The sequence below is a fragment of the Thamnophis sirtalis genome, unplaced genomic scaffold (assembly GCF_051295495.1).
Source record: "Thamnophis sirtalis isolate CommonGarterSnake01/CBP01778 unplaced genomic scaffold, rThaSir2_p1.2 scaffold_12, whole genome shotgun sequence".
In the NCBI taxonomy this organism is placed as follows: domain Eukaryota; kingdom Metazoa; phylum Chordata; class Lepidosauria; order Squamata; family Natricidae; genus Thamnophis; species Thamnophis sirtalis.
In genome coordinates, this window is record NW_028261392.1 from 48362384 (window position 1) to 48389051 (window position 26668).

At 38.8% G+C, this 26668-nt stretch overlaps 1 protein-coding gene across 2 annotated transcripts in view; it reads left to right on the forward strand.

Annotated features, from left to right (window-relative positions):
- Positions 1–418: 418 nt before the first annotated feature.
- The window catches only part of NHS (NHS actin remodeling regulator), a 295198-nt gene continuing 268948 nt past the window's right edge, over positions 419–26668 (forward strand). For both annotated transcript variants that reach the window (XM_014062797.2, XM_014062798.2), the window contains exon 1: positions 419–1302. In XM_014062797.2, the coding sequence (XP_013918272.2) occupies positions 876–1302 (427 nt within the window). In that variant the 5' untranslated portion in view covers positions 419–875. The remainder of the gene's footprint in view (positions 1303–26668) is intronic.

Below are 26668 nucleotides of genomic sequence, written 5' to 3' on the forward strand. Positions count from 1 at the left end.
TGAGGCTTATGTATACAAGAGCACAAACAGGTGATTGTTAATTCCTCTAGGTATCTAGTTTTAACTGGGATTGGATTGCAGCCTAGGAGAAGGGTATTCCTGGTGGTGGGGGGAATCCTCCTCCATCAGTCTTTTATTCATGCTATTTTAAGTGCACGCGCACCCTTTGCTGTCTTTATGAACCCATCTTGCAAGGTGTTTTGCTTTAGCTGTCAAACTTTTAAAGGCTTCCCTCCTGTACCTTCCTCCCGTTTTCTTCCTGGTGCCCATTGATGGTGCATTGGCACACAACGGTTGCTCGGAATCTGCAGTGACTCCATGCGGTCATGAGGGGGAATGCCTCTCGCGTTCTCTTTTATGCGAGCGCGGGTGTCTCTTCCTGCTTGCCTGCTCCTCCTCACAAAAGCTTTGGGCGAATTCCTTTCTCCGGGTTTTCAAGCCATCTTTTAAAAAGTCATCCCGCTCTCTCGCGTTGAAAGCTGGAGCTGTGTCGGGAAGCGAGAGACGAGAGACAGAAGGAGGAAGCTTGCAGAGAGCAGGGGAAAGAGGGAAGGAGGGAGCGATTAGGGAAACAACCGATAAACGGGCGGCGGCGAAGGTGGCTGGGGACGCGGCGCAGCGGTCGCTTTCCAAAAGCGAAAGGATCCAGGCTGCGAAGAAGATCGCCATGGGGGAATAACGCGTCTGCCGATGTCGGCTGTTAGCAAGTGAAGGGCTTGGGAGAGGCGGTGGAAGGAGCCCCCGATCCCGCAGCCGGGTTGCAAAGAGCCCGGACAGCGGGGGCTCGCGGCTTGGACGGCTGTTGGGCTGGGAAGGAAGAAGCGGGCTGAGAAGCGGCGACATCCACACACAGTGTGCCGCTGCAGGCTTTGGTCATGCCCTTCGCCAAGAGGATCGTGAAGCCCCAGAGGCTGTGCCGGCGGCAGCACATCGCCTCGGTGCTAAACGAGAACGCCGGATTCGAGCTTCCTCAGCCAGCGAGCTACGGAGAAGAGCCCGGGGAGGCGATGGACGAGCCGGAGGAAGAGATTCCGGCTGGGCTGGCTGCCGCGCTGCCCGCCGAGGGAAAGGAGAACCAGGAGACGGCGGCGCTGATGCTTTTGGATCTGTGCTCGGTCAGCAATGTGGCTCTCTCGCGGATCCTCCGGCAACTCTCCGATGTGGCCAAGCACGCCTGCACCCTTTTCCAAGAAATCGAGAGCGAGATCCAGCTCACTCACCGCAGGGTTCAGGCGCTGCACAGCCGGATTGGCGGCGTCCAAACCATTTTACACAGTTTGGATCCCAAGCAGGAGGCAGTGCGTAAGTGGAAGACGCCTTCCTATCCCTTCCTTCCCCTTGAGGCGACCTCGGTGCTGGTTCACCTTAACCTCCGCTCTTTTCGTATGGCTCTTAAGGGGAATCGGGCGCCTGGGAGGCAATCTGTGGATGGCTCTTGGCTCCCTTTTTTTCCTTCCCCTTTTCGGAGTGGGGAGTGGAAGCGAGATTTGCTCTGATGGGTGAGATGCTGGTGCCAGGCGAGGGAGGAAAAGGGGGCGCGGAAGATAAAATGGTGCTGCTTGGGCATCTCGGGGAGGTGTGGCCCTGAATCCCTAAACGCGGCTATTCCCGATGCCTCCCCCCCTCCAACGCCGCCCTTCTTTCTGCTGGAAAAGGATGCAGCTTAGGCAGACGAAAGTTTTTTCCCTCTGCGGGAAGTGCAGATGGGACAGATTCGCCGACGTGGGGGGTAAAGAAAGCGAAAGGTTCCGGGGCCGAGATGAACTGTGCGGAAAGTTGATTGGGGTGTGCACGGGCCTTTGATTTGAAGGAGCCATTTCTGTCAAAAAGGGCTTTAGGGTTGTTTTGGTTTCCCAAGCGATTGCCAGAGAAAACTCGGTGGGTGGCATGGAGGGTTCGCCCTTCAGGCGTTCCCCAGCCTTCCCACCTGCCTCCAGTCCGCATTCTTGAGCTTTTGGTTCCAGCGGAGAGGAAGAGCCGTTCCATGGGCTAGATTAGAAGGAGAACGAGTGATTTTCCCCCCTCCCCCCGTGAAAAACGGCGCGGCGATGCACGGGAGACGCCTAATGTTCTGGGAGGGGATCAATCGCTGATCTCATGCGGAAGAAGGTGAAGCGCGGGGGGCGGGGAGAGGAGAGACCAAGGAGTCCCCGGCTATAGCTGCAGGGAAAGGAACGCGGGGGGGGGATCGGGGGCAACCTGCATTCCGCCACCCTAGACTTCGCAGCGATCTGCCTGACCCACTTTTCCGCGGCTGAGACTGGGGAGTGAGCTGGGGGAGGCCCACATGGTGCATGCGTGAGAGAGGCGTGCGGCGCAAGATGGGGGTCTGCTCCCCCTCCCTCCCCTGAACCGACAAGGTGACCATTCTGCAGTGATAACAGACGAGCCTCCGTGTCTGCTGCTTCGCGTAGAAAGGGGTGGTGTTGCTAGCTGGTGATAGCGAAGCATCTAACGGAGGGTGCGGGGAAAGAAGGAAAACGTTTTAGCGCAGATTTTTCTCGCCTGTGCCTGCAAATGACTGGGCTTCCTAAACCCAAACCAGCACGCCCAGTCTCTGGAGGACACTGAGTTCCCCCGCCCTTGTCGGTGGCCACTGTAAGAGGCATTGCAAGCGGTCATCCGCCACTCATCTAATCCATCTGCACTGCTTTAAATTGAACTGTTGGATATAATCTGAAGGGATATACAGCATCCAAAAGCAAGCTATAAATAAGCAAACAAATACATTTTAGCTTTGGTTGAAAAATGTCAGATGGATGGTCAGGGCTGGATGGCTAGAATCTGTGGATCACACATTCAGGGATATGATGTAAAAATATCTAGGTTAAGTCTTAGCTCAGCATTCTGGAGTCTACTTTTCTATTGGTGAGAATTCTGAAAATCATACTCCAGCAACAAGGGGAGGCACCAGTTTTGAGGAAAGCTGGAAGGGTTTTTCTCTTCAGCAATATCAGCCTTCCCTGACATAACGTCTCTGGGTGTAAAAGGAAAAAAAATGATTCTATTAGTTGGAGAATAGGAAAGTTGTTGGCCAGCACATTTAGAAGCACTGGATTGGGGGAGTAATATTAGGGGTTTTATGGATATGTCTTGTCTTGCATGCAGTTCTCTCTCCCCCCCTCCCTCTCTCCAGTCCCTCAACAAAGGATGTTTATCCATCAAATCTTCACCCTCAAAGTTTATCCTTTGAAATTCTCAACTAATCTATGGTTAGTAGTCACCTAGAATGGATCATTCACTGATTTGGGGTGACTGGCTACAATTTAAATGAGTAAACACTGAGATTGAAATAGTTTTTTTTTAATGAAGCTAGTGTTTTTTAGATATATCAAACAGCATCTTTCAGTACTTTTAGCCAACTGGACTTACAGTCTAATATAGTTGAAAAATGGGGAAAATTAGATTAGGACCCCAAGCTCTTTGGTTGAATTCAATGTTAAAGAAGCATTACAAACAATGATGTTGGATATATGAACTTTATGGTATTCCCCATCTTAGTCTTTGACTATACTTATGTATAACAAGCCATTATGATTCTCTACCTGTTTAATTTCCTTGTCTCCTTTCAAAGAACTTGGTGCTTTTACAGTACTTCAATAAATACATAGTAGAGGTATTGAATATTCTCTGCTGAAAGTACCTATCATATCTGCAAGACCACAAAGGGAATTATTACTATACCTGTTTGTTATGGAAGGAGCTGTGATTCAAAAATAGAAGATTTGCTTCTCAGGATAGTTCTGAGAAGCAGGTTTGATTCATTTTTACAGTTTCTAGTGATACTGCCTCTCTGACCTGGAAAAGGTGAATTTTATTTATTCCTCAGATTTACCTATAGCTGTCCATCTTATAAAAGGTGACTTTGTCTTATCATGCATGTGGCTGTTTATCGAAATCTCTAGATTTGGATACTAAAGTTGTACTTATCTTTTTGGTGATTTGACTTTATGCAGTTCAAAAGGCATATTCTGAAGATGAGATGCAGTGAACTTGGTAAATGGTTTTAGGCTACTTAGCATCTGGATGAGTGGTGGGTTGGAAATCCCACATGTGTTGTCTCTTATTTGTTTATTTTATTATAAAGCTTACAACAGCAAGCATTCTATAAATAGTATGTCAGCTGCTTAGGCTCACCATGGAGAAAATCTGGAAAATAGATACATTAAACCCAATATCAGGAAGAATTTGACAACAGTTTCTTAAGGAAAGTTAATATTTAAAAATGGAATGAATAATCCAGTGTGATGTTCTGGTGAAGGCCTATATCAGGAAGGCCTTGGTTCAAGTCCAACTTCAAATACAACATTTCTCTGGGTAATTTTGTACTGCTCTTATTCTCAGATCAAAAGATTAGCACAGTGATAACAAAGGATCAGAGGAGAAAGTGCTATTCGTGCTATCTTGAATTTCTGAAGGAAAAGTGCAATACAAAACTAACAATGGCCTGAAAGTTAATATCTACAGGAAAGGCCCGCTTTGAGGATCTCTTGATCTCAGATCCTATCTTTCTTGTATGTGTAGAAGGATCTTCTCATTAGTCTTATGAGACCCTATTTTTTTGAGCCATTAATTGTGTCCCCAAGCTCTGAATGCTTAGATAATATGCAAAGAGATACAGGTAGTTCTTGACTTATGACCACGATTGAGCCCCAAATTTCTTTTGCCAAGCAAGACAGCTTTTAAGTGAATTGTGCCCCATTTTAGTTGTTAAGTGAATCATTGCAGTTGTTAAGTGAATCATAAAGTCATTAAGTGAATCTGGCTTCCCCCATTGACTTTGCTTGTTGGAAAGGTACAAATGTTAATCACATGACCCCAGGACATGCAACTGTCATAAATACATGCCAGTTGCCAAGTGCCTGAATTTTGATCATGTGACCAAGGTGCGACAGTTGTAAGTGTGAAAGCTGATCATGTCACATTTTTCAGTGCTATTGTAACTTTGAATGTTCATTAAACAAATAGTTGTAAGTCGAGGACTATCTGTATCTCCTTTGCAAGGTTTTGATTTTAGTACTTTAATGTCAATGTTTAGCCTGTGTTTTAAACTCCTTAATGTTTTGGAGTTAGAGTTAGGGTCATTGTTAGCAGCTTTGAGTGTTCAATATACTTACATATAGCACTTATATTCAACTTCACAGTGCTTTACAGCCCCCTCTAAGTGGTTTACAGAGTCAGCATATTGTGCCCAACAATCTGGGTTCTCATTTTACCCACCTCGGTCGGATGGAAGGCAGAATCAGCCTTGAGCCTAGTGAGATTTAAACTGCCAAATTGTAGTCAGCTGGCAGCCAGCAGAAGTAGCCTGCAGTATATGCATTCTAACCACTGCGCCACCAGGGCTCTTAATAAGAGGAGATTTAATTCCCAGGTTAAAAGAACAAGAACGAGCCGAGGTGGCGCAGTGGTTAGGGTGCAGTATTGCAGGCCACTTCAGCTGACTGTTATCTGCAGTTCAGCGGTTCTAATCTCACTGGCTCAAGGTTGACTCAGCCTTCCATCCTTCCGAGGTGGGTGAAATGAGGACCCAGTTTGTTGTTGGGTGCAAAATGCTGACTCTGTAAACCGCTTAGAGAGGGCTGAAAGCCCTATGAAGCAGTATATAAGTCTAACTGCTATTGCTATTGCTAAGAACAATTAATGGTTGTCAGTCTATTCACTGAGAAGAAAATGTAAGGCAAATTATTAAGCACATAAATAAATAAATTCACAATTTGTCACCGAGGGTTTATTAACTAACTAACTTCCTAATAAAAATCATGCAAAATTCTTCACAGAAGCCAATGAAGAAAGTGGAAGTCAGGATGTGATGCCACGATACCTGAATATATTCAACTATTTCTGTTTATGTTTAGGTTCCACATCCTAACCCTTCCAAGACTGTGATAATTTCAGATGCTGTTTTTCTAATACAACACTTCTTCATTGTGTAGTATCAACAAGTTAGCTTCACTATGTAACAATATTTTCAGGAGGGTTTTTATGAGAAAAAAAAATCTGCTAGGGAGAAAAAGATCCCATGATTATAGAACCAAGATGCTTTTTGATCTAATAAGTACTAGGATCATTGTCTGGAAGCCAACTAATTGCCCTTCAGATTTGAGCCCTTGAGACCATTGGTTTCAACTTGCATAGTTCTAAGTACCACTTATAATCTAAAATATCTGGTGAGCACAAAATGAAAAAAAAACACCTCTACCTAGACCATGTGCTGCTTCAAACCTCCATAAACACACATTTTCTGCTGAACTTTCTGCAGCATAATGTGCCCTTATATCCCCAAAAGCCACCGAGAAATAATGTTTTTAATTAATGCTGCAAATTTCACATGTGTAGACACTCATTTTGTAGGGGGGGGGAGTGTTGTTTATTAAGCCATTAGATTGCCTTGCAGTTGTGAAGACAATTGGTGCTGTGACATCCCTAATTGCAGCACAGCAAGGATGCTTGTGAAGCTGAGAAGTGCTGTATCTTGGCTTCCTCTTCTTTCTGAAAATATACTTAGATTTAATTGGAAATAATTAACTCCATCCCGGCACAAGAGAAACAATCTGACAATGAATTTACACTGCACAGAATCAAGAGTTGGAAAGGGCCTTTGAATTCAACCTATTGCTTAATGCTAGAATCTAAATTAAACTTTTGGAGTCTGAGCTTGGTTGTTTGCTTGCAGACATTTCATTACCTGACTAGGTAACATCTTCAGGGCTGGAAGGGGGCAGAGTTTGCTCTCTGTTTATATTTGGTGACTTGCTCTGTAAATATTGCTGGGGTGTGTGGTTTAATCCTTGGTAGTTCTTTGATTAGACTATTTTATACTACTAATTTGCTAACAGTAACTTGAATGTTTGGTTATCTGAGTATTGATTGCTGATAGGAAATGTTCTGGTCTTTTGTTTCCTTTTTAGCTTTTTCATTGTTTCTTAGGAATGTAAATGTTGTTTATTTCTATGTACCTATTGATGGCTGATTTGTCTGAGTGCAAACCTTCCAAGAATTTGCTAGCTTTTTTGGATTTAACAGTCTTTAGGATGCTCAGTTTCCCAGTTGATACTATGGCGAAGTCTTCATGCGTCATGAAATTTATGAATTTTCATCATGTCTTTTGATTGTTATCTCATGGATGCTCTTTGCTAGTAGTCTTCTGTCTTTATATTCTAAATAGTGGCTGTTGTACTCCTTATACTGTACGTTGGAGATGACTCTTGTTTTTTTCTACTTGGGACACTGGGTCTTTTTTCCATGTATGGCAGTGTTATCTTTTTCATAGATTGTATTGGTTGTGCTGTACTGGATTGGATGGTCAGATACTTTTTGATAAAATTGCATGAGTATCTATTTACTTAAAATATATTATATCGCTGGTCTGTTTTCTTTTTCTAATGTTTGGGTTGCTGCAGTGCATTTGTTCTCATTTGAATAACATTCTTACACAGGTCCTCTTGTGTTAGGTTGGATTGTTATTTTTGTAGTGGAGCATCTGGTTAGTGTGGGTAGTTTTATGTTAGACTTGTGTTTTGAATTTACCAACTTTTCCTCTATTGATGAAGAGATCCAGGAACAGTAGTGTGTTGTTGTTTTCTTCCTTTGAATTTTCTTTCTTTGAAGAAGTTGATTGTTTCCTGTATGTTCTCTAATTGTTCCTTTTTATTATGACAAAGATGTTATCTACATACTTGGTCCATACCTTTGTTTGGGAGTGTTCTGTTTTCTAGATGCTGCATTACAGTCTCTGCTGTGAATACTTAGACTGGTGAGCCTATAAGTGTTCCTCTGATTTGTTGGTAGATTTGTCCATCAAATTAAAAGTAAGTGGTAAGGCAGAGGCTGATTTCTCTCTCCAAAGTTTAACATTTCCAATTCCTTCCATCTCTGCTTATAAAATTTACTTTCTAGTTCTCTGTTTTATGAACTAGTTTTCTTCTTTAAAAAAAAATACTTTATTTAAAAATTTAATTAAACAAAACCCCCACAAACTAATAATTGAAGTACAAGAGAGAAGAATGAAAAAAGAATCAAAATCAAAAGTGCAGAAGGAAGAAGGTAAGGAAATACAAAGACATTATTTCTGATTTTCTTTTATAACATACATAAATATAAATTTACATTAAACTCTTACTCTTTGTTTACTTTTAATTTTTCTATTATCTGCCATTTTTTCTAATCATCAGATCCATGTCATAATTATTTTTTTCTGCTTCATGCAAAATGTCCAAAAAGATTTTCAATCAAGATTAAAACCAACCAATGTCTTTTCTCTGATCAAGGTTGTCACTTTTGCCAAGCCAGCCACTCTCAATTTCACCATCCATTCTTCCACAGTAGATATTATCAATTCTTTCCATTGTTGCGCATGTAAAGGCCTGCTGTCATACATAAAAACAAAGCACCATAGTTTTTTTTGAACTATATCCATTAGTCCCAAAAAGAATATATCTGATTTTAATTGTATATTAGTTTTTTAATCTTCTGAATTAACGTATGTATTTGAATCCCAAGTAATTTAGCTTTTTTACATGCCCATCAAGCATGATGAACAAGTCCCTCTTGTTTTGATTTCCAGCATACATTTGAGATACATTAATACATTTTAGACAATTTTTCTGGTGGTAAATATCAATTGTGCATCATTTTATCTATGTTTTCTTTAACACAACATCAATTTTAACGCTTTGTGTCATGACATCACAAAGGCATTTTCTGACACAACCGAAGTTTATATTTATTCCATACTCTCAATATGGCATGTCTAATAGAACAATTTTTGAAATTTACATTAATCTTAACTTTGTCATACCATAAATAGCCATGCCACCCAAACCTTAAGTCATTATCTTCTAGTTCCAATAATCTTCTATTTTTCAGTCCCAGCCACTCCTTCATCCAAACTAAACAAGCTGCAGAATACAATGTCAAATCAGATAGACCTAGGCCTCCTCTATCTTGAATGTCTTGTGACACCCTGTTCTCAACTCACCTTGCCACAGAAATTTAGATATGTCTTTCTGCCATTGTTTAAATGGTACATCTGTTTGTCAAAACAAAAATAACATTCCAGAGAAACATTCACCTTAATCATAGAAATTCTCCCAAGCAATAACAATTGTAGATTTACCTACCTTGACATATCTTTTAAATCTTCATTCTGTATCCTAACATAGTTATTTTGAAACAACATACTCAACAGCTGTTTTTCCATTTGGTGATTAAAATATGTCAAATTAACACTCAAGTATTTTATACAGTATATAGGATAACAAGGATGGAAGGGACCTTGGAGGTCTTTTAGTCCAAACCATGCTCGAGCAGGAGACCGTATACCATTCCAGACAAATGATTGTCCAATCTCTTCATGAAAATCTCTGGTGATGGAGCCCAAACTTCTTGAAGCAAGTGTTCCGCTTATTTATTTATTTATTTATTTATTTATTTATTTATTTATTTATTTGTCTGTCTTGTATGCCGCCCACTCCCGGAGGACTCCGGGCGGCTCACAAAAGACAAGGGAAAGGGGGAAACTAGACAAAGACAACATATTAAAAACAAAGCCAACATTCACAATTTCCGTGGAGGTAGATGTTTCTCAGACCCCCCAGCCTTCTGGAACAGCCAGGACTTGGTGGCTTTGCGGAAGGCCGGGAGGGTAGTAAGGGTCCGGATCTCGACAGGGAGCTCATTCCAGAGGGCCGGAGCTGCAACAGAGAAGGCTCTCCCCCGGGGAGTCACCAGCCGACATTGGTCACAAGGGCGTGAGTGACTGTCTGAAGGGCCTCCCGATCCAGGTAGGGTCGCAATTGGTGCACCAGGTGAACCTGGGCAAAGGTCCCCCTGGTCACAGCCAACAGATGGTGTTCTAAAGTCAGCTGTGGATCCAGGAGGACTCCCAAATTGCGAACCCTCTCTGAGGGTTTGATTTGATTGATTTTCTCACTATCAGGAAATTTTGCCTTAGTTCTAGGTTGGATCTCTAATGATTTTACACCTGTTACTTGTTGTCTTGCCCTCAGATACTTTGGAGAGTAGGTCAACCCCCTTTTCTCTATGACACTCTATATTTCATTTCTGATGCAAGCAGGAATTGTTTATGCTTATTTGTGGGATCAGTGTAAAGATTGTTTCCTAAGTAATGTTTACTTCCAAATCTGCTAGAAAAGTTGATGTTACATTGAATCTGCTTTATGTTTTTTCTAAATAGATCAGCATTTACTTTTTCATTTTCTCCATGATTTACAGAAGCATATTCAAATTGGCTTGACGTAACAGTAGTTTGGATAAGATAAAGGACCTTTGTGGCCTTCACAGTGAAAAGTTGAAAAATGCAATCCCATAAATGGAAGCAAAGGCACTAATTGCCCTCAGGATCTAGCTGAACCTTTCTCTGACTGTCATTTCAAAATGGATTAAGTTTACATCTCACAATATATTTGTAGGATACTTAGTAGAGCAATATTAGTATATTCTCATGGTGTTGTTGCATAGGTTTTAAGCCTTCATAGATCATGTGGTTCATTATTTGTTTGTGGGAATGGATAATCTAGATCCATCTAGCCTAAATTATTTTTCACCAAATGGAAGAAACACCTCTTCAGTACTTCTCTCTAGCAGGATGACTAGCAGGATGTTATCAGGAAGGGAGCATGTTAATGCAGATAAAATAATTCTGATCAAATCAGTTCAGATCAAACAGTATAACTAAAGATAAAATCTGTAGGTCACTCAGGATAGATTGATTTGTTTGTATACAGAGTTCTCAATGACCATCAGTAAATTATACAGTAAAGAAACAATGATTTTATACATTGGCTGGTTTGAAGAATACTCAAAGTCACATATGAATTATTTACCTTGCTTTCTGAATCTTACTATGGAACTCCTTCTACCCCAAAATAACAATCTCCTGAGTTAGATTAGGTTGATAGAGACTATAAAATAGCACATGGCTGATCTAAAACATAGTCTGTTTTATTTAGGTTTTTATTATTATAATGAATGAACATCCTACTGGGATTGTTTAAAGAGAGAAATATAAAAATCAGCAAGTGCTAGAAGTCCATAATTGTGAGAAAGAACAATACTGAGTCAACTGGCAGAAAATCGTATAGTATAGTATGGTAAATTAAAGTGTTTGAGAAGTTTAAAAAGGGGTTTTACTTGGCACATCACATGAAAAGAATAGATGCCAAGTACACATCTCTAGAGAAGTTATTATTCTGCAACTAGTTTTTGTTTTTGGAACATTTGCCCAATGTTCCTCTGAACCTAAAAAATCTGTTGAATCAGACTGGAGGTTTGTCTAAATCAGTAATTGGCTCCCCTACACATCTATTTACAGTATTTCTATCCTGCTCTAATCCCAAAGCACTCTGGTGTTATACAAATATAAACAAAGTACAGTATAAAATCAACAATACATGCTTCTGGACTTTAGATAGGTTCTCAGAAAAGTCATACACTAAGATCCTACCATTTGCATGTATCAACAACCAGCATGTAATTATGTAGTGCTTCTACTTCTAATTGTTGGAATATTCCATCTTTCCCTTTATCTTGCAGGTATAGTATTATTTCCCATTACACCTGGGTGACAAGACTTTCTCCCCCCAGCTTTGCTTCCTATTCATTCATAATTTTTTTGCAAATGTTAATGCTGTAAAGCTGATCTGGACACCAGTGTATCTAGACTCTTTGTGCCACTACTCTACAGGTAGTCCTTGACTTATGACCACAGCTAGGACCAAAATTTCCATTATTAAACAAGACAGTTAAGCGAGTTTTACCCAATTTTACAACCTTTTTTTGCCATGGCTGTTAAGTGAATCACTGAAGTTAAATGAATCACCTAGTTGTTAAGCAAATCCGGCTTCCCACATTGATTTTGCTTATCAAAAGCTGTCTGGGAAGGTCACCTATGGTGATCACGTGACCCTAAGGTGCTGCAACCATACCAGTTGCCAAACATCTGAATTTTGATCACATGACCAGATGGATGATGTGATGATTGTAAATGTGAGAACCAGTTATGTCATTTTTTTCAGTGCCATTGTAACTTTAGGTAAAGGTAAAGGTTCCCTTTGCACATATGTGCTAGTCGTTCCCAACTCTAGGGGGTTGTGCTCATCTCCATTTCAAAGCTGAAGAGCAAGCACTGTCTGAAGACAGCTCTATGGTCATGTGCCTGGCATGACTAAATGCCAAAGGAGCACAGAACGCTGTTACCTTCCCACCAAAGGTGGTTCCTATTTTTCTATTTGCATTTTTTACATGCTTTTGAACTGCTAGGTTGGCAGAAGGTGGGACAAGTAACGGGAGCTCACTCCATTACGCGGCACTAGGGATTTGAACCGCTGAACTGCCAATCTTTCTAATCGACAAGCTCAGAATCTTAGATACTGAGCCACTGCATCCCACATTGTAACTTTAAGCAGTCACTAAACAAATGATTGTAAGCCAAGAACTATCTGTACTATAAATCAAGAGTTAAAGGCCTGGATGGAGATTCAAGGAACTAAGATGAAGATAAAATAGGCTGCTGAGCTCCATGTATAGAAAAAAAACCTCAGATTAATTCCAAACTGGTTTTTAAACTTGCATAATAAATCTTTTAAAAACCAGTTTATTTCCTATCTTCCAACAGCCCTGTACTTCATTTGTTTGTTGGAACAGCATGTGACTTTAAAAAGCTGAAGCTTGCCAGTTATAAAATATGGCAGTCAGCAATAAAAATAAATTGCTGCACAAAAATTAGACTGAAAACCATGCAGAGAAATTTTGCAACATAATATAAACATTTATAGATGCTGTGTATTTATGCAATCTGATAAGCTTATTTTATTTTATTTTAATTGTTAAGTTCTTTGGGTATCGATTCTATATATATTGGCTGATAGGAGAAAAGAACAAAATATTAATAGGTGTAATCAGATTTTTTTTAAAAGTTTTCCATGCACAGATAGACAGTGACTCTGATGTCTTAGAGATTCTCTCTTAGAACTGTTATGATCCATTTGGAGTGGTGTGCTCATTTCATATTGATTTGCTTCTAATTGTGCATTGAAGTTATATATGAAAAGCTATACAGTAGAGCAGGGGTGGACAATCTTTTGAGGTACTTTTGGTTGCTGAAAGGATGGGGCCACATCACACCAGTACGAGACAGATTTGGAAGGAAATGAATATTTTCACTGTTCATTTTTTAAATCAAGGACATGCTTATTTCGGAACACAATCTTCAGGTTTCATTTGTTTCCCATAATAAAATACTGTGTTTCCCCCCAAAATAAGATCTAACCAGAAAATAACCTCTAACATGATTTTTCAGGCTGCTCGTAATATAAGCCCTACCCCTAAAATAAGCCCCAGTTACGATTGTCAGCCTGATGGACGCATTTACATTAGTACGTATTGTATTTGCCCAGGAAGCATGGGATTCAATTGAACTTCCAACCCCAATGGATCTGGTGGGCACGACCTCCCCCGACCCAGAAAGGGGAAAGAGCTGATAGTGGGCTGTGGGAAGATGTATTATTTTATGCCTTCAGCCTGCTGAGTGCCAGCTTGCATGCCTATTCAATGCTGCAGGTACAGGGCTATGGGCTGAGCCCAGTGCTCTTTGGGCCCTGGCCCTGGTGGGTGCTGCAGCTCTTGTGCCAGCTGTGCGAGGCAGGCATGGGGCTGCCCCTTGCTGCCTTCAGCCTCTACCTCACCTGCGGCTTCTCTGCCACTGCCTGATGCCTCCACCTCACCTTCTGCCTGGCCTGCCACCAAACCCCCAACTGCTGCCCAACAGCCTTCATTAGGCATTGTCCCAGCACACAAAGCTGGCTGTGTGCAACCTGGTGATCCACTGGAGTTGCCCCATGCACATCGCAGACCAGGTAGCGCATCCCTCCCCTGTTCTGTGAGGCTTCGGCTGGTGTCTGGCAGGTGGAAGGAGGCAGCTCCACCCCCCTGCCATCTGCCTTGACTCACCTCATGGTGGTGGCACTGGCCTGCTGGATGCACTGTGTAGCCACTTATGTTCTTGCAGCCGCAGGCAAGCTGACAGTGAGATGGAGAGGGCTGGCCCAGTGGTAGCAGTTCTCCCACTCTAGCTACTGCAGGACATCATCGGTCCTCACGCGCTTGCTGCTTCCTGTGCATGAAAAAAGAAGACATCACCTGAAAATAAATAAATAAATAAATAAATAAACAAACAAACAAACAAATAAATAAATAAAATAAGCCCTAATGGGTCTTTTAGAGCAAAAATACATATAAGATTCTGTCTTATTTTTGATGAAACGTGGATTACTATTTTTAACAATCTTATTTAGGTGCGGCTCCAAGGGCTACAAAGAGGAGAGTTAAGTCTATGTGTAGTCCTGGGACTACATAGTGTTCCCTCCTGCTATCGAGAGATTAAGTATAATGACCATGAGTTTCTATTTTCTGTTTTGCTTTTTGCAAGTAGATATGTAAATAAGTTAACAAAGCTGTCTGCAGTGCAAAAGCCATAAAATGAACGTTAGAAGCTTTGGCAAGTACATGTATACCACTCATCGCAGTGCAATCTGAAAAGCACAAGTTTGCACTATATAATTTTATTAATTTGTTTTAGTTTTAGCATGAATAATTTGAATTCCTTTGCATTGTATTCTGGAAAAGAAAGAAAATCAGACACACAGCTCTCAATTTATGACTTATTGTCTTTGGTGATGACTACTCTTTCTATCACTAATCAATCCCCTGGATCCCTCTCCCCTTTCAATCTCCGTCTTCATCTTTGCTCCATCTGTGCCAGCTACAATTCAATGTTTGGGCAAATCAGCACAGTTTTCTTCACTTTTTAACAGTAACTGCCAATCCCTGACTCAGCTTTTGACCTAGAAGTAGAGGAGCTGATCTTGTGATGCATTGGGAAACCAGTCCCTGCAATTCACCCAGCTCCAGATGACCACCCAAAGTGTGGAAGCAATATTTGGGCCAACTTGAGCCTGCCAGACCACCCTGGATTAGATTTTGTTATTGCATTTTTCTAGACAGGCCTGTATGTAGTTACACAGCCTCATTTTCTTAAGTAGGTACATTCAAACATATCATTTTCTCCTTTAAAAAGTGCTTATTCTAAACAAATATATATTTTTAGTTATTATGACATTGTTATTTTAAATAGCATCCCATTTATTGTTTTAATCTAGAAGCTCTTTATTTGTGTGTGTTTTTTTTAATAATCTCTCCCCTCTTATCCCCTCCCCTCTTTGCCTTCATATAACTCACTGGCATGAATACATTAGAGTAAGGTGACCAGATTTTCAGATTGGTAAAGAGGGACACCTTTGACTGGGGGGGTGGGGGTGGGCTTGATTAAAAATTTTATACAGAGCAACAAAAAATTTCATACAACGCAAAAATAGTATTTTTTTTTATTTCAACATAATACAATTTACAAATATAAATTGTAACTGTTGCCAAACATCAACATTTTGATCATGTGACCATGAGGATGCTGCAACGGTCGCTAAGTGTGACAATGGTCGCTAAGTGTGAAAAATGGTCATCAGTCACTTTTTTCAATGCCATTGTAACTTTGGTCACTATACCACCTTTCTTGCCACAGTTCTTAAGTGAATAACTGCAGCTGATAAGTTAGTAACATAAGTGAATCTGGTTTCCCCATTTGACTTTGTCAAAAGGTGATTATATGACCCCAGGACACTGAAACCATCATAAATACGAATCTGTTGCCAAACATCAAAATTTTGATCGCGTGACCATGAGGATGCTGCAACGGTCGCTAAGTGTGAAAATGGTCATCAGTCACTTTTTTCAATGCCATTGTAACTTTGGTCACTAAGCCCATTATACCACCTTTCTTGCCACAGTTCTTAAGTGAATAACTGCAACTGGTATTTTGTATTTTGGATAGAATCTTTTTTTAAATAGTCTAAGACAATTTAAAAAAAGAATCCACACAGAATAAATTGAAGTAAAACATTTCAAACTATTCTTTCTATGCACAATATATTTCAAAGTATTGTGCATAGAATTTTTAAGTATGGTTTCACTTCAATTTATTTTGGATAGAATCTTTTTTTAAATAGTCTAAGACAATTAAAAAAAAAGAATCCACACAGAATAAAACTATTTAAAAAAATCCTATGTACAATAAATAAAATATTATTTTAAAATACATTAAAAAAATAAAATAAAAAAACCCAGCTCACTTACCAGCAGGCACAAATGAGTACTCCAAGTCAATGATGATGATGTAGCTGTTAATACAAAGAACTGAGCAAATTAAAATGGTGAAATTAGTCAGGTGAATATTTTTCAAAGAAACTTTGCTACCATTTTTCCCACACGAGCCGACCTCCAACCTCCGTGCCCCTCCCCTCCAGAAAATCCAGGAAGGAACACTCGCGGCTTCTCTAGCCAAGTATTTCCTGGAGCTCTATGGTACTTGGTCATTTTTTCTTATAAAATGAGGTAAAAGGGGCGCGGGGGTGTGTGTCCGTTTTCTTGCTTTAATGTTTTAATTATATCTTCAATAAAAGTACTGAGACAGAGAGAGAGGTTAGGACAGAGTGTCTTTTGTCTTGCCCCGGTTAGGATTTCTTAAGCAAATCCACTGGGCTTTCAACATGAAGCCAGAAAATCGGGACTTTTTAAAAACGCCCCGGGACACGGGACAAATTGTTATAAATCATGACTGTCCCGCCATAATCGGGACGTCTGGTCACCTTACATTAGAGATAAGTCATGTATGAAAGAGGAAGATTTAAATGCTTAATTTTGGGGACAAAATTAAGCATTTAAGGTTTGATGCAATCTCTGTGTATGGGTGCATAATCAAGACAAAATCAAAATCAATGTTTAGCATCCCCCCCCTTTACAATGAAAAGTGATCTGAGGCAATGTACTCTACCCTTGATGTTTTATAACTCTAGACTGTATTGGGACGCAGTAAATTAGAGAATCCATGTGGATTACACACTATTCAGTAAAAAATACCCTAAATGTCTCAGGAAATGAATGATTAAAAATAAAGCACTTGATCAAATGATCTGGGAAGTAATTATTTGTTCAAAAAAATATTTGGTCTTTAGAATTAGATGATTTTGTGAAATATCTATCATGCAGAATACCTGTGATTTAAACTGGTTCATGCAATGTGATGCAAGTCTCTCTTAGCACCGTGAAGGTTCCTTTCCATTCATTTTTACATCAAGAAAGAAAAAAGCAAGTACTAGTCTCCAATATCTTTATTTCTGTATAGTCTGCTGCCTTCTAAATTGACCCTATGACATTCCATAGAAAATAAAGATGAATGGCAGCTCCAATACAGTGTGCAAAAGTGAGCAGAGTCACCCAGCTAGAAGCAAAACATTATGGAATATGAATGCAATCGCTATACTTCTTTCTTCTCTCCAGTTTGCAGTCCTAATATTTAGCATTGATAAGTATCTTATGATGTAGTTTATGAAGAGGAAGACATTACTAGGGCAAGGGTACAACATCATACATTTTGTTGTGATAGAAGAGCTGAGACCAATTGGTTCTAAAGTCCTAGTCATCATAGTCTGAAGCATATGGGTGCTGAAGGCCAACAATTCAGGATCTATTTGGTTACTGTTAGACCTGGAGGATGAAAAAGCAAAGCTTTTGTTTTTGGTGGTAGCTATTTGGTTGCTAGAATATATATTGCCAATTCTCACATAAGTGTTTGAATCATGCAGCGATAGAATTGACAGTCCACTTCCAACTCCTGGTTCTCTGCATAATTTGGGAATATGTTTTCCACAATTTCCATCTAGCATAACTCAGATGATGGAGTGTAATATACAAAGCACCAGGAATCTGATGATCTTTCTGAGTCTTAAAATAATTGGGGATTGAATCTCATATAATTTGGGGACTGCTAATATGCCATTGCACCTTCCAATGCTTAAACTTTGCTTTGGCTGATTTAATCTCGTTATATGAATAAACTTCTTCTATTGTTGATAGATTTTGACAGCCAATTGTAATTTCATGAATTTTAAAACAGTGCAGTGTAGTCCTTTTAGTACAGGTTGTCCACAACTTACAACCATTCATTTACTGACCGTTCAAAGTTACAGCAGCAATGAAAAAAGTGACTTATGACCGTTTTTCATCCTTATGACCGTTATAGAATCCCCATGGTCATATGATCAGAATTCAGATCCTTGGCAAATGGTTCATATTTATGACGGTTGCAGTGTCCTGGGGTCATGTGATCAGCCTTTGCAACCTTCTGACAAGCAAAGTCAATGGGAAAGCCAGATTCATTTAACAATCATATTATTAACTGAACAAGTGCAATGATTCGTTTAACAATTATGGCAAGAGAAGTTGTAAAGTAGGGCAAGCCAGTGGTGGGATTCAAAAATGTTAGCAACCGGTTCTGTGCCCAATTGCTGGGTGGGTGTAACTATGATGGGTGTGGCCCACTTGGTCTCCTGCACCATGGTAGTGGGGTGTTTTCCCCCTCCTCTGGGCTCCGGAGCCCTCTGGAGGCCAGAAACAGACCCGTTTTTGGACTTCTGGAACTTCCAGTAGGCCCATTTTATGCCCTCTGGAGGCTTCCCCGAGCATCTAGGAGGGTGAAAACAGCCTCCCCCAGGCTCTGGGGGCCTCCGTGAAGGCCCTGTACTTACCTGGCATGATGAACTGACCACGTGGAGACTCCTGGGAGGGAAGGTGTGGTGTGGGCGGGGCCAGCTGGTCCTTGTAACAATTGGTTCAGTGAACCGGATGCAAAATTAACATCTGGTTTGCCCGAACCAGTGCGAACCGGCTGAACCACACCCCTGGGGCAAACTCACTTAACAAATGTTTCACTTAGCAACATAAATTATGAGCTTAATTGTGGTCATAACTGGAAGACTACCTGTAATGAAATGATTAAGTTCTGTTTTGGGGAAATATTTGACTATCACTTTCCATTACAAGTGTAGTCCCTTTTCTGATGTGGCTTACGCTTACCTTCTCTCCATATCTGTTTCAGTTTCTGGGATTGAAAAAAATCTCTACAATATTTAAATATCTATTGCCTTGAGAGAACTAACTAATTTCACTAAACCAGAGTAACTATAAAATACAGACTCTTTCTTTTTTGTGCCATTTAGTTAGTGGAAATATTTCCCCCACGGCCTTGGATAATGCTGAGAATAGAGTGGGTGCAGTTATTTAATAGCCTCTGAGTATTATTTCCAGAATGGGGAAGGGTTGAGAGCAACAAACCAGCATACACAATTTCTATATGATAAAATGCATAGTGATTTCTCCATTGTTCCACATATGTGCTGAAAGTGCCTGGAACATTTTTCAACTATATGTTGTGTTACAAGATAAGGAATCCAAACTAAAAGCTCTGGATGTTTTTGGTATGAAGTAAGAAAACAGAATTAAATCCCTGAAGGTATATTAATTTTGTGTTTGAAATATTTTAAGGCTTAAATATTGCATCAAAATCAGCAAAATATGTTGCATTGTTTTAAACAAGATATTTTTAGTAGACCAGTATATGTTTTTATTTCTACTATTGTATTTGTAGAATAGTTTACGAAAAATGGATGAGGGGTAAGATTCTGACCTAATTGTAGTCTTCTCTGTGGACAATTTCTGAGAGTGAAATTGTGGGGTGAACTGATCTCAGATATGCCATCTGAGGGACCTGTTTAGCCAGTGTTTCTTCTAGTGATTTTATTCTCCGAGTCACTGAATTTATAAAATATTATTTTAATGAAAAGCTAGCAAGCAAAATGACAGTTTCAACTATGGTCTTTTTCCAGTAAAGCTCTGTTTCTAACCACTCATGTCTCCAAGAACCATTCTAACAAAACAAAATAGTTATATTAGTCACTGGAATGTAGGTTTTTACAATTCTTCATTCTGCCAAAGAATTGCTAAAGCAAAGTCCTGGTTGCTTAAAGCATCTGCATTCAAGCAAATAGTGGCCTTTGCTTATTAATGGGAAGAAATGATGGAGTGAACAAATCGAGAAGCAGCGGAAGTAGACACAACATGTTCCTATGTTTACTGAAATGCAGTCTGTGCATCTGGTTCTGAATTGAAAATTACATCTCATGTAAATGAACTTTAATAGAGGAAATAAGAAAATCTGCAAGCAGTGGCCTGCTTTGTGGGAGTGGCTTGCCGGCCATATGACCGGGTGGGAGTGGCTTGCCAACCATGTGACTGGGTGGGAGAGGCTTCCCGACCATGTGACCGGGTGGGAGGGGCTTGCCAGCCATGTGACTGGGTGGGCATGGCCAACTTGTAAAATGTGGTGAAACTCACTTAACAACGCTCTTGCTTAGCAACCAAAATGTTGGCTCAGAAACTCTGGTATTTGAAGCACGCAAGTCTTAAAGCTGTCAAGTTACAAGACTCTTGCACCCCTAACCCTTTAGGAAAAAAAAACCCCAGGGGTGTTCAAACTTGACAGCTTTAAGACTTGTCGACTTCAACTCCCAGAATTCCTCCTCTCGCTCTTCATCTTGATGATGTGCAGGCAGGCGGGGGGAGGGAGCTGGAACTGGTTCTAAACGGCACTGTAGATTTGCGTGTAAACATGGCGTCTCTTCAAGCCTCTATCCAAGCGATACTTTCAGCTTTGAAGAGGGTGTTTGATACAGAGGAAAGAATTGAAAAAAAAATGGATTATCTGGTGTATTTGGCAACAAATTGTGATGAAAAAACTGAGGATGTTTATCAAATACAAAATAAGAAGATGGAAATTCAAAAAATTGAAATGGACGGATATAAAGAGTTTGAGCTTGTTGATATTCGTGGCAATTGGTTTATTTCTGAGGGAGGAAAGAATGGAATATTTGAAGAGGAATTAAATGAAGAGAAAATTTATTTCAAAGGACAGGACATAGAAGAAGAAAAAAAGCATTAAAGAACTTTTGGACTATGAAATACTATTTGCAAAATATTTGATAACACTGCTGAGAAGTAAAGACAAGCTGATAAAGGAAACAAAAGGTGGGCGTCAACATTATATGAGAGATACTATAAACAAGAAGGTGCAAAGATCATTTCATACAAACTTGTTTAAAAAGATGTTTGGAGAATTGGATCCACAAATGGCAGTAGACATAAGATTGTTTTGTTATTGGAGAGATACAGGTTGATAGATGGAAGAGTATAATTCAAAATTAGCTAAACTTAGCTAAATCCAGTGGTAATAGGTATAGTTAAATAAAAATTGATAATGATAGTAATGTATACAATGTTGAGCTGTTATGATAAGTAATAATTGGATATGAGAAGGGAAGGTTAGAATTTTTTTGGGACTATATATAAAGATTATTAATAACAATAATAATTATAATAAAACAAAATTAAATACAGTTAAGTTTTAACTAATAGGGGGATGTTATGATATAGGATATAGTTAAATAAAGAAAGGATAATGATAATAAATTATATACATGGAGGATTAGAAAATTTTGGTATTAAATATTATGGATGTTTAGCTAAAACAGGATATGAGGATTTAATGTTAATGGATGATTTTACAAATAAGTAAATGAAATGCCAGTATGTGGTTATGTATTGAATCTTGGTATATTTAAGGATGAAGGATGTTTAAATAACTATAGTCAAATAAAAGTGGAGGTATGATGATGTTAATATAGTAAATATTTGAGTTAAGATACTTGAATTAATATGAATTATATTTGATGATGGTGGAAGAGATGCACAAAAGCCTTTTGTAACCAGCTGATACACTTTCTACAATATGTAAAGAAGGAGGAGTTGTAAAATAAAATAAAAATTATAATAATAATAAAAAAAGAAGTGGCAGGAACCAACTTGCCATCTTTAGGCTGGTGTTTTTGGCTTGAAACGTGGTTGGAGCTGCCGTTTTTCTATAAATCTTGGTGGGGGTGTATGGAGTGCTGGCTTTGTTTCAGTAAGTGGAATGATTGGTTGTGTGGTTGTATCATGATTGGTAGATTGGTGCTGATTGGTGCTGGCTATGTGTCCATTGTTGTTTTATGTTGTAACGGCCTGGGTGGTGGTTGAGGCTCGTTTGTTGACTAGGGCTGGTTTCTAGATGTCTGGTAGGTGGGAGGTATTATCAGGTTTATTCATGTTGTAGGAGTGTTTCTCTATTTTGATAGCTTCCATAATTATTCTCTTGTTGAAGTGTTCAGTTTTGGAGATTAATTTGGTTCCTTCAAAATTAATTTCATGTCCTGTAGCTTTAAGGTGCTGGAAAAGGGAGGAAGTTTTTACTTTTTTTCTTACTGCGTTCTTGTGTTCTGCGATGCATGCATTTATTCTCCTGTTTGTTCGTTCTATGTATCTTGCAGAGCAGATTTTGCATGGTATTTCGTAGACTCAACATGATATTCTCCCTCCCTCCCTCCCCCCCCTCTCTCTCTCTCTCTGTGTGTGTGTGTGTGTGTGTGTGTGTGTGAAAGTTCACTTTAGGTAACTTCATACAATTTTCTTGGTGTGGAGGTAAAAATGTTTTGTCTTTCAAGTGGCAATAATAAAGGTTTAGTTTTTAAATATCCATGACTACATATCCTAACAGCTTTGTATACAAAAAATGGGACATTAGACTGAAGATTTTTTTCCCCACAAGCAAGCAAGTTAATTTTTGATTGATGACAGCAACTACCTCTTGAGCATGAAAAAGTACAGTTGTTTTCCAACATTGGAACAGAACTCTTCCAATTTCCCCATTAGAAGCTGAAATGGCCTATGCTCTGCAAATATTACAGACCGTGTGTGCAGAATTAATTACAGTCATGTTGAGATGAGGTAATGTCATGGGAGCTGATATAATTTAAAAATAGTGATTAAAAGTTTAATCATGAGTTTAATAAAGATCTCCTATACTAGATAGCTGCTGGGTGCTAGGGCTGCTTTTTAAATATCAATGGTGTCCAAAGCAATCACCAAGGTCTACAATTAGAGATTCAGAGGTACAAATAATAGAACTGTAGGTTTAAAGTTTCCTTTGCATTTTTAAAAAATACACTTTTCTTTGCGACCTACTATTATTTTTAATTTATCAGTGTGATCCTTCTATGAATTGTGTGGTTGTGATGTGGACAATGTGACTTAAACCTATCATCAGTGTTATGTCTGCAAAGGGGCAGTCACCTTTCTGAGTACCCCTCTTTATTAAGATTAAGTAGAATACATATACCAAATCATAACTTTCATTATATGTGATTAAAAGCAGGCTCCCCAATTAGCAGAAAGCTGTAAATATAAAAATAGAGTACAAGTTTGTTTAAAATTCTAAGCAATATAATTTGCCATATGGATGAATAAAATTATACACAGACCAGCAATGATGCCATTAATTCTTTCTCTCACCAACAAGTACTTCTGCCAACAAATTTAACAAATATGTAAGAAGAATTTTATAATAATAAAAATAATAAAACAAAAGAAGTAACTATTTAAACTACAGTACAGTTTAAGCCAACAGAGAAAATGCACAGTCAAGACATACTCCAATAAATAACTGGCTACGATCAGCATTAGAAATGAATTTAATTCCCTTTCTCCCTGTATTTAAAATTCATTTGCAATGCTTCCCCTATAATAGTGCCAGCCTTTTTCTAGTTTCTTTTTATACCACAACTTTTCCCATCTTTTATTGCTTAATCTGTTAAAACCCTTGGCTATATAAAAACAAATATTTAAACTAGTAACAAGATCCCAAAAAGTTGCAATCCTCAGATAGAGAAAAAATTAAGTGAGAACATGTCTAAGCCTTCCATTGTTAATAGGGAAAATGGAAGATGTTATAAAAAGCACGTTTCATGGAGGCCTATTGGACTGTTTACAATGAACAAAATCTCATTTTGAGTATTTGACTAGTAGCCTCAATATTACTAAAGGATTAAAAAGCAATATTAGTTCTGGCCAACATTTGAAACATTGTTTAGATTTACCTTGAATATAGAAGAATATGAGAAAAAATAATTAAAGAGTTAAATTTATTCAGCTTTCTATTCAAAATTTTGTTCTCCACCTTAGTCTACAGTACTTTCTTCCTTCTCCTTTTATTAACTTGATTAAAGCATAAATTACAGTTTACAAGTAGCTTTTAATTTGTCATGAGAGTTCTCCCCCCAGCATGCATTTTCAACTATGTTCCCTCAAAATTGTCATTTCAGGGAGGATCTTTTTCCCTCTGAAAAGTATCCTGAAGCAACAGTCCAAAAACTGCATCCAGTGAAATATTTTGGGGTTTTTTCTTTTGCCATTCCTGCAAATAGGAGGACAAAATATATTTGAAATGCAACCAGACAAGGTACAGTTTTTAACATGGTGTTTGTGTGAGATATTGGTTCTTTACACAGTTTAGGAAGCTGGACAGAGCAGAGTCCTTGGCTTGCTAAGAATAAAATTGGCAGTCTATAATAGGTTGCATGGGGTTCCTTCCTTACAGTAAGCACACCAGCGGTGGGATTTAACTTTTTTTTTACTACCGGTTCTATGGGTGTGGCTTGATTGGCATGGCAGGGGAAGGATACTGCAAAATCTCTATTCTGTCCCCACTCCGGGGGAAGGTTATTGCAAAATCCCCATTTCTTCCAAATCAGCTGGGACTCGAGAGGCAGAGAATAGAGGGGGTTGGGCCAGCCATAGGTGGTATTTACCAGTTCTCCGAACTACTCAAAATTTCCGCTACCGGTTCTCCAGAACTGATCAGAATCTGCTGAATACCACCTCTGAAGCACACCTATATTAATTGCCTTGTTTCTAACACTAATTCAGCTTTGTTAAACTAAGGACTGAATCTGATTAGAAAAATTAATCTCTCTCCCCCCTCTTTTTCTCTGAAGGGAATGACTTACTCCTTCCTTGTCATTGCAAGAAAGATATATGGATATGTCTATGAAGTCACAAAGAATTATGTGGGATTCAGATGATGCATTTCATTTGGTTTTAATAGTTGTGGCCTTGAGTTACAGTTCAATTTCATGCATATCTATTCAGAGGTAATTTCCCCTTTGAGTTTTGGAGGATTTATTCACTGGAACTATAGGTGTATGTAAGTAAGATTTAAGCTTTAATATCATGAATTATTTTTTCTGGATTCCCCTAAACCTCCCTGTATATCTAAGGAGACAGATAAGTAGCTCAGAAGGCAATCCGGTAGTTAATTGGTCCTTCCCAAATGTATGTTATGAGGGTGTTTTTTTTTTATGAAGAACGTAACCTATCCAGGAAACAATGCATACCTGTATGAATGTCCAATGTCAAATTATCATCAAACCTGGAAGAAGATTTAATACAACAAAAGTAAACTCTGATCTTTTAAAAAGGATTTAATAAGAATGGAAAATATTGTTTGCTTTAGAAAGATTTATGGGGATGACATAATTCTCTTTGCCTTTATCTACTCACCTGTTTTTCCTCAGGGAGACTATCAATTTTTACTAGCTGTTCAGAGGCAACAAAATAAATTCAACAGGCAAATTTCACCCCTCAAAAAAAAAGGGCTAAAAGATGCTTCTAAAACATGAATCACCCCTTTATATAACACTGAAGCTTAATTAACGAAAAAGGTAACTTCATGATATCTCATAATAAATTCTTTCAGCATCACATGTCTTTGTAGCTGGATAATTGACAGGATTAGAAAGATACTATCATAAAATGATTCATTTGAATTCCCCAAATGGGCACCCCCTTGCTTCCTTAAATCCAAAATAACAATAATAATCTTAGTAAAATAATATTTTGATTAAAAAATAAAGCAAAAATACAATTATGTGATGTTACTTATCACAATATCCTTAATTTAAAAGATAGGCTTAAATTAGTTAAATGAATCAAATTTAATATTATTTCATTTATAATGTACTGTATGTGAATGTGTTCTGGGTAATGATGGTTGAAAAGTAGATTCTTTTAATTTATTCCGATTTCATAATCGTTGTGAGCTAGGGTATAGGTACTGCTTTCTACTGTAGATTATAATAATTAGCATTTCAGTAATACACCAGAGTGTTCCATGGGGATGGATGAATTTTACTCTGATTTGGATGAATTTTATTCTGAATTTTACTCTGAATTGAACATTGTAATATAGGCAAATTAGTGGTTTGAGAGGAAAGCTGATTTCAGAACAGAAGTGAATAACTTAGATTGGAATATCTAATGAATTTATGACAGTGGTCTAAGTTGGACTCAGGAATAAATCCCTTTAAAGGCAATAATAGTTTTCACAAATTAGTGTGCCCAGCACTGCCATCTTAAACACTTGCAAACAGCTTATCCTAGAATACAAAAAAGTTACCCTGAAAAAATATCAGATTCTCCACATTTTTCATACAGCTTCATAATTTTATGTTTATAGCAGCCCTGCATTTTCAGATTAACTTTAAAACTACATGTATTATACTGACACAAATCCATACGTATTTCCTGTATTAATCTGCTGTGGAAAATTCCAAACTGGAGCTGAAGAGGTTCCATTTTTGGACTAAAATGGACTACAAATAAATAAAGAAAAATAAAGGAACCTTTATTTTTCTTCTGATAACAATGCCAGACACTTGGGATTTCTGATACTTTGTGGAAGTGCTGTGATGAAAGCATGTTTGTATGGGTGTCTGACTCAATTTCCTTTTAAATAAAGATAAATAGATTTTTAAATGAAAACAAATGGACA